The sequence below is a fragment of the Bos mutus genome, chromosome 11 (assembly GCF_027580195.1).
Source record: "Bos mutus isolate GX-2022 chromosome 11, NWIPB_WYAK_1.1, whole genome shotgun sequence".
Lineage (NCBI taxonomy): Eukaryota > Metazoa > Chordata > Mammalia > Artiodactyla > Bovidae > Bos > Bos mutus.
The window spans coordinates 57,375,349-57,387,421 of NC_091627.1; the positions used below are offsets into that span (position 1 = coordinate 57,375,349).

At 44.9% G+C, this 12,073-nt stretch overlaps 1 protein-coding gene across 1 annotated transcript; it reads left to right on the top strand.

The window, feature by feature from the left end:
* Positions 1–4,854: 4,854 nt before the first annotated feature.
* On the top strand, positions 4,855–11,512 carry MAT2A (methionine adenosyltransferase 2A). The gene is made up of 9 exons (XM_005891676.3): positions 4,855–5,067; positions 7,221–7,298; positions 7,390–7,512; positions 7,781–7,893; positions 7,981–8,124; positions 8,301–8,519; positions 8,750–8,932; positions 9,084–9,217; positions 9,891–11,512. The coding sequence occupies exons 1-9, from the start codon at positions 4,977–4,979 to the stop codon at positions 9,991–9,993; spliced, it is 1,188 nt and encodes a 395-aa protein (XP_005891738.2). The 5' UTR covers positions 4,855–4,976; the 3' UTR covers positions 9,994–11,512.
* The last annotated feature ends 561 nt before the right edge of the window (positions 11,513–12,073 follow it).

The window sequence follows — 12,073 nt, forward strand, 5'->3', positions numbered from 1 at the left end:
TTGTGATCCACACAGTCAAAGGCTTTGGCATAGTCAAGAAAGCAGAAATAGATGTTTTTCTGGAACTCTCTTGCTTTTTCTATGATCCAGAGGATGTTGGCAATTTGATCTCTGGTTCCTCTGCCTTTTCTAAAACCAGCTAGAACATCAGGAAGTTCATGGTTCACATATTGCTGAAGCCTGGCTTGGAGAATTTTGAGCATTACTTTACTAGCGTGTGAGATGAGTGCCATTGTGCTGTAGTTTGAGCATTCTTTGGCATTGCCTTTCTTTGGGATTGGAATGAAAACTGACCTTTTCCAGTCCTGTGGCCACCTCAGGGACTGTGAAATATATATCCTTTGACACGTAACAAAGGGCATGAATTCAGAGCTCAGATCCAGGCTCAAGTCCACTACCTGGGTGAATTACACGTCAGTTTTTTCATGTATAAAACAGGAAGAGAAACAGCATCTGCCTCATTGGAATTGTAAGGCACAGAATTGGAATTCCTCATCAGAATTGTAAGGCACAGAAAAGATGCTTGAACAGTGCTTGTCACAATAAATTATAGATGCTGTCATCGTTAGAGTATAGTCTCCATCAGTGTTTTCTGCATTGTACCCTATGCATTCTTCCATCTCTCACTACTTAATAGGTTTGTCAAAAGATTTGATTATCAGAAGAGAAAAACAGAGAAACAAAAACAGGTTACGAGAAGCGTCACACTGAGGGGAGTCACATAGTATTGGACTGGCCAAAAAAGTTCATTTGGGTTTCTCTGTAAGACGTTACAGCAAAACCGGAACTAACTTTTTGGCCAACCCAATATTTGTTTCAGAACCCATTAGAGTTTCCCAGGTGGCACAGTGGTAAAGAACCTGCCAGCCAATATAGGAGATGTAAGAGACGCGTGTTTGATCCCTGAGTCAGGAAGATCCCCTGGAGTAGGAAATAGCAACCCACTTCAGTATTCTTGCCTGGAAAGTCCCATGGACAGAGGAGCCTGGCAGGCTGCAGTCCACGGAGTCTCAAAGAATTTGATGCAACTGAGCACATGAGCAGAGCAGAGTTAGTTTGCTTCTAAGGCCATGTCTGAATTTTGGTCCTAAAGAACTGGCACCATTTTGGAGATAGCTGGCCTAGATTTCCTTCTTCTTTGCCTGTTATCACATAGAAGGTAGTCTGGAGCTCTCTTCTGAACATCGCACCTTCGCTATTACTTTTTGATACACACAGGGTCATCTCCCTCTCTTTTCCTGCCAAATCAACAGCTTCTTGCACTGCAAATACTTTCTCTTCCTTACTGGTACTCTTTCCTTCACTGGCAGATGGATAAGACCTGGAGTCATTATACCTGCTGTCTAGGTTGTCCACCCACTGGTTTTGCCTCTTTTGTGGAACTCCTGCTACATTAATGTTCTTGAGGTTGAGATCTGGAGCCTTTAGGTGATTAAATTCTTCTATGTGCTTTACATTTCACATTCAACAAATCTCATTCACGTTGAATATGAAATAAACCAGCAACTCCTCCTAGTTTATTTTAGCCTTGGAATACTAACGTATGCATGCTTACATGCATGCTCAGTGCCGTCCAACTCTTTGGGACACCATAGACTGTAGCCTGCCAGGCTCCTCTGTCCATGGGATTTCCGAGGCAAGAATACTGGAGTGGGTTGCCATTTTCTCCGCCACAGGATTGAACCCAACCTAGGGATTGAACCCATGTCTCCTGCAGCTCCTGCACTGCAGCCAGATTCTTACCACTGAGCTGCCCAGGAAGTCCACTAACGTATAGAATCAGAAATTTCACTCCTCTCAGAACAGGATGGCAATGAGCTCCCCTGTCAGTAAAGAGCTTTCAGTGTTATTAATTACAATTCTGGTGACGAAAAGAAAGCAGCAGCTCTTTTCATTGATTTTATATGATCCCTGGGTTTTTTATTTCCCTATCTCTTTGTGCCATTTCTTATATTTATCCTTTCATCTCTTTCTCCCTCTCTCTCCTTCTCATATATACATTCTTAAACACCTTCTGTGAATCAGACTCTCAGTGATAAAGCCTGAGCAAAACTGACCACCTTCTTATTGTCACGGGGCTTACAAATCTAACTGGGAGTTGAGACATTCATCAAATAATGCCCAACTCTGTAATTTCAAAGAGCCCTGAGTGCCATGTAGGAAAACACAGGATCCTGTGAGAAATCTGTGCAGGTGACCATTTCCTCCAGAAAAAGGCAGCTGAAGGCTACATCCAGGAAACAGCAGCTGAGCTGAGATGGGAATGATGGGGAACAATTAGCCAGACATCTCCCCTCATATAGAGCTCTGGGTGGGCAGAGACCAGGACTGTCATAGCACCCATCCTGGGTCCGCTGGACAGAAATGCTCATAAATATTTGTGGGAAGAAAGGACCGTGTGAATAATATAAATCAGTGAAAATGTGCTCTGCTTTGTTCTGAGGGTAATCAATTAAGAAATTTAACTGTTAACAGTTCAAAGAAATTCAAAGCAGAAGACAGGAGAAAGCGGCACAAATGAGGTTAAAGAAATAGCAGGTAAATCACACTGAGGCCTGTAAAGGTAGGTAGGGATTTGGGTCTTTATCCTCACACAACAATTGGAAGCCACTGAAGGGTTTTTTTTTTACTGCTGTGCTAAAGAGTTTACTTGAATGATTTTGTTTCATCCTTGATGCAATTCTGTGATAGTACAATTATTATCCCAATTTTACAGTCTTGAGGACTCTAGGGTATAGAGAAGGTAAGTTGTTTGCTCAACACTGTTAATAAGTGGCAGAGGCTTGACTCGAAAACCCCTACTCTTAACCATTAAAGTACAGATGCTAAGAACAAGAATGAGGAGGTAAGCAAGTATGAACACCTGATTCTAATCTCCTTGGAAAGAACAGCCTCACTGTGGAGTTGGTAGCATAGGGGTATATAAAGGCTTAATGACCTAATCACTGAATTTAATCCCCTTGTTCTGACTCCATATTAATTAAATAACTTTCTAATTATATTCTGGATTCCCCTATAGATTCTTCTGCTGGAAGATCATGCACTGACCGGCCTACACAGGCAACTTGTTTCTGTTGGAAATTTTATTACACATTGTAAGATAACTGGAATTCTGCTTTAAAAAAACAAAAAGGTGACTCTAAAACACACAATAAATTATGAAAGTCTTACAGTTTATTTTTCCACGAAGTTAGTCTGGAAAATATAAGCCAATAAAACAGCATATATGTTGCCTCTTTTGTGATTTAGCCTTTTCTTGTTCCCTGCTTTGAGGGAACATGGATGTGGTCACAAAGTCTAAAGATGAGCCCTTTTTTTAAGTTCTTTGTCAGAATCCCTAGTGCTTCCATTGTTTCCCAAACAGCAACCTCCCCCCGCCCCAACCTCCTTGCCTCTTGCAAACCGAAGAGAGGATTGTTCTTCTGAATTTTCCTAATTCTCTGAGCCGTAAGCAGCTGGAGCTGCTGCAAGGGGTCTTATTCGTCTCCCAAGGGTAACGAGCATTCTATCCTAGGAGCAAGCGGTTTCCTAATAACATCATTAAAGCCAATGTTCACGCGCTCGGGGCCACCGCAACAGCGGCAGCCATCCCCACCCCCCCATCTTCGGCCCCCTCTCGGCCCTGCACCGTGTCCGCCGCCCTTGGGGCGGGAGGAAGTGACACGGGCCCACCCGCCACTTGTGGGTCTTTCCAAACGGGAGCCATGAAGCCAGTCCCCGACTCCCTGCCCCTAGCTGGCTCAAGTTTGGTTTTGTTCTTTTTTCTTTCCCTAGAATTCCTTTAATGGGCAAAATTGGCACAAACGCAGGTGGACATTATATAAAGTGAAAGCTTCAGGAAACAGACCATTCGTTTCACCTTGATCTGCTGAATCACATACAAGGGCGAAAGACTCCCGCCGCCCCCACCCCCCTCCCCCACACACCGATATTCAACACTCTCTTGCACAGAAAACTGAAACAACCCTCTAAACATCGACTCTTTCTGTCCCCTCCAAGACATTAAAGTCAGCAAGTGCAAGGTCAGCCTCGTGAGCAGCCTTTCTCGGAGGACAGGCTGGAGCCCGAGGCCGAGTGCAGCCTCTGCCGTAGGGTGTGCAAAGGGTAAGGCCTCTCTCCGAAACTCTAGCGCGGGGGGCGGCAGTCGTTGAAATTGATGCCAGAACTCTCGTTATTCCGTTTTTCGGCCATTTTCATCACAGAACCATTAACTAAGACATTGCTAGCAACAGGACGGCCCCCTCACCCCCCCCGTCCCAGGACTGCCAGCCGCCGGCAGCGCGCAGGAAGGGGAGGCACAAGGCCGCGCGAAGGCTCGTACGCTGACCGGCCAATATGGCCACTTTCACGTGGCTGTGGGCTACCGGGGCTCCCCGTCACCCGGGCATCCCCAGGCTGGGCAGCCGGAAAGACCCTCGGGGAGCGCCAGAGGACAAAACCCCAGTCGATTCCCTAGGCCACCGCTGGGGGACGCGACCTTGCGGCCAGACAGCCGGGCCAACGGTCGGGAGGGAGGTGCCATGTCACAGCACAGGGGAGAAGGCCCATAAACCCCTTGTCTGTCTTCCTCCCCCGTGGCTCACGGAAGGGTACGGTGACCCTGTATTCTTGTCTTTCCCCTCACCCCTTGTTAGTAGTGCTTAAAATGGCGAATATTCGCAGGAGGGGCGCGTTACCCCCGCTCCCTCCCCCTGCCAGGGACAGTGGTTCGGCCCGAGCTCCTCTCTGCGCACCGCCCCTTCCCTCTTCCCGCGTCCCCGCGCGAGTGGCGCATTGGCGCCGGGCGCCGAGGGGCGGGGCTCGGCTCGGGCGCGCGCGGGCCCCGTATATAAATACTGGGCCGCGCCGCCCGCCGCCTCGTTCGCTCCGCGCCGCCCGCCTGAGCTAAGTAGATCGCCGTCTTCTGCTCGCACACTTCGCAGTCGCCTTGCCGCTCCCTTTTCTCCTCTACTCCACTTTGACTTACTACCACCACCATGAACGGGCAGCTCAACGGCTTCCACGACGCGTTCATCGAGGAGGGCACGTTCCTCTTTACCTCCGAGTCCGTGGGGGAAGGCCACCCAGGTGAGGTGACGGGCCCTGGAGCGAAGCGAGGGGCGGGGCGCGGGATCGGGCTTGGTTGGTAGGACCCGCTAGTCGCGGTGTCCACGCCAGTGACCCTTTCCCGGCTGGTGGTGGGAAGAGCGGCGGCCGCGCGCCTTCCTCGTGGCGCCGCCGGTGCCGAGCGCGTGGCCGCCGCTCCCTCCCCCGCTTCTCTTCCCCTCTTCCCATCCGGCCGCGCGCCCCGGCATGCGGAAGATTCCAGAAAACGAGAAGGGTGGGGGCCGCGGCCGCTCGTGCTCCTGCCAAGGAGGGCACTATTTCCTCCTCTCCGCTCGGCGCGCCGAGCCACCTCGAGTGGGCGACCCGCCCCGCGTGCTCGCGTCCGGCCCGCGGGAGCGCGCGCCCCGCATTGCAGCCGCAACCACGTGTCTGCCGCATGTGGCTTCTGGGCGAGGGAGCCGGCCGGTTTGCAGAGCGCGGTCTGGGTCTCGGGGGGTCCGCGCTCCCCATTAATTCCTTGGCTACGGTGAAGGATAAGACATGCCCTTAGCCGGTATATGGTTTGGCGTCAAGGTGACAGCCTCCAACTAAATATAGCGCTTGTCTGAGGATCCCTGCCTTATTTGGATCGCGCGTGAAAAGGACAGGAAGCATGAATTGAGTGCGAGGCGCCATTGCAATGGGGCTGACCGTTAAGCAGGGTTTTACTCCACACGTCCTACGGGCTTTGTCCAGCGGTCCGCCATTACGGGGATCAATTTACACGCGAAGGAGTGAAGCAATACCAAGGAACTTTCATTCGCAGCCTGAAAACCTCGTATGGTGAAGATCACTATTTTACTAGTCTGATCCAGACCTTTCTTAGGATGACCACAATGACAGATGTCGTCTGATGGCTTAAGGAGCCATTTCTCTCCAGAAAGCCTACTGTGCCGATGGTGAAACACCACGAGCAACCTAGTGGTCTACTGAGGCCCTAATGAGTGACGGTCAGATGTGGTGTGGTGGTTTTGTTTGTATTCTCCCAGTGTTGGGAACATGTGTGTTTGACCCACCTTTTATTAAGTTAAAGCTGCAGGCATTCGGAAATGTTTAGATTGTTTTGGTCTATGGCATGAGTGCGGTACACGTTTTACTTAAGATTTTTTTGGTTGGTTAAAGAAAATTTAGGAAAGTAAGATTTGGGGAGCTGTATAGATGAGGGGAATATCAAGGATTCAGAATACATTTGGGTATTTTCCAGCCTATTCAGCTCTTGATCCTGGATTACCTAACACAGAATCAAATTGTTGCCGATAATCAAATCATTATCCCCTTTGTTCGTGAGGTGTCCTTGCTTTTATCATTTAACTCTTTAAGTGACATTTTCTCTCACTTCCCTAATTGGTGTTCCTTAGAGGATCATGGAGAAATTGATAAACAGACCACACTTTGTGTTAGATTTATAATGAGAATTTTAAACTTGGGGGATAAAATGTTAAGTATTGTTGTCTTTGAAAATTAATGCGGTAAAGGTGAATGTTGCTTGTTTTGCTTTTGGTTGGAAGAAAGCCACTTTTTCTTTGTACTTGCATTTGAATCTCTGTTGTGTGGCTGTTCTGTATAACAATGAAAATTGGTTTAGCCTGGGAACTTTAGTTTTTCAAAATGTTTGAAATAGTGGAAAGATGGGACTCATGTCCTTGTAAAAAGGTGTAAAGTGCATATATCACAATGAGCTTAAATGTGTTAAACATGCTGTTCTGCTGGCTTACCTGAATTGGTGATCTTGTTGTACAGTTACATTAAAAAACCAAGGTGTCAAGTTTGGAAGTATGTATCACTGTATGCAGGATTCTTCAGGAAAATGGTTTCTGCAGAAGGAATGCTTTACTTAGATGGCAGTTAGGTATGCTGTTGAAAATGGTTAAATTGATATATTTTTATGTTATATAGGTTTTGCCACAATTTGTAGGGGGTGGGGTACTGTGCCAAGCGGCATGTGGGATAGAGCCCTTGCCCCCTCCTGTGGAATAGTGGAGTCCTAACCACTGCATGGAGGGAATCCCTGCCACAATTTTAGAAGAAACCATTCACAAAGATCTTAACAGCTGTAGTTATAGGGAGGGAAGCATGACATACTTATATTAGTAGTAAATTAAAGAAATTGAGCCAGGAATTTTTTTTCCCCCCAGATAAGATCTGTGACCAGATCAGTGATGCTGTCCTTGATGCCCACCTTCAGCAGGACCCTGATGCCAAAGTGGCTTGTGGTAGGTTCAGAACACTTTTCACCTGATGAAAAGATAACATGAAAATTAACTTTATAAAGTGATATTTGAGTGTGAACATCTCTTTTATTAGAAACTGTTGCTAAGACTGGAATGATCCTTCTTGCTGGGGAAATTACATCCAGAGCTGCTGTTGACTACCAGAAAGTGGTTCGTGAAACCATTAAACACATTGGATATGACGATTCTTCCAAAGGTATGTTTTAATGAGTTGACTTTCTAACCTCATTTTTCCAGATACTTCCTTCAGTCCTCTTTAGTTCTATTTTCTAGAGTGTTCCCGGGAATATTTAATTCCACCCGTATACTTTTACTGTCCTTTTGTTCTGGCCCTATGCTTTTCTCTAAAAGTACTACATTTAGGTATATTTTATTTCTTTAGCAGCATTTAGAATTCCAGGTAATTGTAAATTTTAAAATATTGCTATGGCCCTTAAAAAAAACACACATTGTTTTGTTTATAGGGTTTGACTACAAGACATGTAATGTGCTAGTGGCCTTGGAGCAACAGTCGCCAGATATTGCCCAAGGTGTTCATCTTGACCGAAACGAGGAAGACATTGGTGCAGGAGACCAGGTATCTTGGCAGACATCTGTTTGCATCTCTTCTTCTAACAAATTTTGAAGCTTGGATTGATTGCATTGGTGACTTTTCCTTTTATAGGGTTTGATGTTTGGTTATGCCACTGATGAAACTGAGGAATGTATGCCTTTAACCATTGTCTTAGCACACAAGCTCAATGCCAAACTGGCTGAACTGCGCCGGAATGGCACTTTGCCTTGGTTACGCCCTGATTCTAAAACTCAAGTAAGTGATGAACATCGTAAAGCCACACCCATTACACTGGCACAGGACATCAGTAAGGTTGTTTGATTAAAGCTAAGAGAAGAATAGCATTTATTTTCTGTACTGTAGTGTAGGGTAGGGAACCAAGAACAAAGCTATTGTTCAGTAGACTGATGTTCTGATGTTTGGCTTTCAAGGTGACTGTGCAGTATATGCAGGATCGAGGTGCCGTACTTCCCATCAGAGTCCACACAATTGTTATATCTGTTCAGCATGATGAAGAAGTTTGTCTTGATGAGATGAGAGATGCTCTAAAGGAGAAAGTCATCAAAGCTGTTGTACCTGCAAAGTACCTTGATGAGGACACAATCTATCATCTACAGCCAAGTGGCAGATTTGTTATTGGTGGGCCTCAGGTAAGGCCTTACAATTTCAGTTAATTTGCCTTTTTTTTTTTTGTAATCTGTCATGGTTACTTGGAAAAACCTGGCTACTTTCCACCTTTTTCCTAGGTTTTTTGAAGCCTGCGTGTGAATCTTCTGAGGATGTTTGCCAAGTGATACTGAATAAGCATTTAACAGGCAGGCCTGATCTAGAACCACTGGAAAGGATTGGGCATAAAGTAACTTAAATTATGTAATTTCAGGGTGATGCTGGTTTGACTGGCCGGAAAATCATTGTGGACACTTACGGTGGTTGGGGAGCTCATGGAGGAGGTGCCTTTTCAGGAAAGGATTATACCAAGGTGGACCGTTCAGCTGCTTATGCTGCTCGTTGGGTGGCAAAATCCCTTGTTAAAGGAGGTCTGTGCAGAAGGGTTCTTGTTCAGGTATATATTTTCCTATAACTGGGTTCACTAAAAGGTGTGTAAGTGGGAGGATGTTTAGCAGTTAACTACTTGTCTTTTTTTTTAATACCAGTCTGTTACACAGTGTGTGTCTTTTGCTCACTGACTCTTAATGATATTTAAATTCTTTTAGGTCTCTTATGCTATTGGAGTATCTCATCCATTGTCTATCTCCATTTTCCATTATGGCACCTCTCAGAAGAGTGAGAGAGAGCTATTAGAGATTGTGAAGAAGAATTTTGACCTCCGCCCTGGGGTCATTGTCAGGTAAAGATGGTAAAGCCTATTGCTAGTGAAAAACATTGAGGGTGTGGGTGTGTATATAAACTTGATATATTCAAATCTCAGAAGGCGAAGGTATGAAGAAAGACTCAAGTGGGGAAACATCTTAATTCCTAGAATGTGTTGATATCATAAAAAATTGCCTTCAGTAGAGGCTTAAATTATTAGGAAGAATCTAAAATTCTAGTGCTCCATGGCTTAGACTAACTACCCTAGAAAAGTTCTCCACATTTGATACAGACTTGTGTTCCTGTTACCTGAGGGATGTTTACTTAAAAGAATTTTTAGTGCAGATAAATGAGACGTACATGGCTGTTGTAAAAAAAATAACCATGGTAGGGTGTGGGCATGGGACCTTGGTAAGTATTCCATGACTTTAGATGAGTTTTTGACACTTGAAATTTCTCCAAATAATGACAAGTTTTCATATTTGTTGGAGCCAGGGACGGAAAAACGAGAACTATAGTTACTGATAAGGACTGTGCAAGGAGTTTTGGACACCAGGGAAGTAACAAACACTTTTGCCACAAACTTCTTTCCTAGCATACCCCAGAGAACTGAACTCATTTGCCAGAAGTCTTGAAAATGAGTCTTGCTGATTGTTTTGCTTTACTTTAATTGAATGCTACATATTAAGTTACGGACTTGTATATTCCAGGGATCTGGATCTGAAGAAGCCAATTTATCAGAGGACTGCAGCCTATGGCCACTTTGGTAGGGACAGCTTCCCATGGGAAGTGCCCAAAAAGCTTAAATATTGAAAGTGTTAGCCTTTTTTCCCCAGACTTGTTGGCGTAGGCTACAGAGAAGCCTTCAAGCTCTGCGGGAAAGGGCCCTTCTTCCTAAATTTTCCTGTCCTCTTTCAGCTCCTGATCAGTTGCAGTCACTCTATAGTCAATGACATGAATTTAGCTTGTGTGGGGGACTGTAAGTTGGGCTTGCTATTCTGTCCCTAGGTGTTTTGTTCACCATTATAATGAATTTAGTGAGCATAGGTGATCCGTGTAACTGCCTAGAAACAAATCAACAGCATTGTAGTAAATAATGCTTTGAAATTGAACCTTTGTGCCCTATGACCCAACCTTCTAAAATCCTAATTGCATTGACTTTCCCACCAAATGCTGAAAATGTCCTTGTAATGTGCACGTAAAGTACTTGTAGTTCCATTATAGCTTCTTGTCTGGCAATGCCACAGCCCTGTCAGCATGAATTTGTAATGTCTTGAGCTCTATTATGAATGTGAAGCCTTCCCCTTATCCTCCCTATAACTTGATCCACTTCTAATTATGTAGCTCTTTGTCAGGGAGTGTTCCCTATCCAATCATTCTTGCATGTAACGCAAGTTCCAGTTGGAGCTCTAGCCTGACATAAGAAAAAAAAAAAAGGCAGTTACCATTAAACCATCTCCCTGGTGCTTATGCTCTTAATCGCCATCTCTTAAACAGCACCAAATCAGAATCTCTCCACTTTCAGCTGTCTTTTGGAGGACGTACGTAATAAGGTTTTTATTTAGTAAACCAATCCTATGCATGGTTTCAGCACTAGCCAAACCACCAATTCCTAGCTCTAGAAAAACAGGCACTTGGCACCCTTGTGATGTCATACAGAGAAGTCACAGGGCAGTACCTGAGGGTCTGTAGGTTGCACACTTTGGTACCAGATAACTTTTTTTTTTTTCTTTATAAGAAAGACTGAGTACTCCACACTGCACAAGAACTCCTCCCAGGGTTTTAACTTTGTTTTATTTTCAAAACCAGGTCCAATGAGCTTTCTGGACAGCTGGTGTAGCTACAGAGAAACCAGCTTCCTTCAGAGAGCAGTGCTTTTGGCGGGGAGGAGGAAATCCCTTCATACTTGAACATTTTCTAATTGCTTATTTATTGTATTCTGGGGTATGGCGTAAGTACAGAGAAGCCATCACCTCAGATGGCAGCTTTTAAAAGATTTTTTTTTTTCCTCAACACCATGATTCCTTTAACATGTTTCCAGCATTCCCAGGTAGGCCAAGGTGTCCTACAGAAAAACCTTGGGTTAGACCTACAGGGGTTCTGGCTGGTGTTAACAGAAGGGAGGGCAGAGCTGGTGCAGCTGGCCATGGAGAAAGCTGACTTGGCTGGTGTGGTACAGAGAAGCCAGCTTGTTTACATGCTTATTCCATGACTGCTTGCCCTAAGCAGAAAGTGCCTTTCAGGATCTATTTTCGGAGGTTTATTACGTATGTCTGGTTCTCAATTCCAACAGTTTAATGAAGATCTAAATAAAATGCTAGGTTCTACCTTACCTGTGTGCATTATTATTTGTATTTTGGCGGTATGTGGGATGGTTTCCCAACCAGAGACTGAACGTGGACCTCTGCAGTGAAAGCACTGAATCTTGGCCACCAGGCAACTCCTCCCTCCATTATTCTTGAGTGTTTCAGTATGAGTATGAATGAAACATATTTTAACCCTGAGTAATTGTAATCCCACCCATGGTTTAGGGAAATCACTTCAACTATAGGCCTCTAAAAGGTTCTTAGTGTCAGGGATACGGTTTATGAAAGTTCAAGTTTTGTCCAGCACTGCCTTTTTTGGCCAACACAGTGGGCAAAATTCACGTCTTATTACAACAGCCATTTCTGCACTATCAGCAGTGCTTTAAAGGCAAAAGAACAATTAAAAATGAGTATCATGTGAGAAGAGTGATACTTTACATTTTAAACCAATTTTCATTGTTTTGAAAACAAAAGCAATTTAATGCCTTAAATTTGTCTTCTGTCTTCTGTATAAATGGGTTAAAGGCTACAAGTTACTGCAGTTTGAAAAGTGTTTTTAAACAGTAGTGAAGGACCAGTGAGGATCC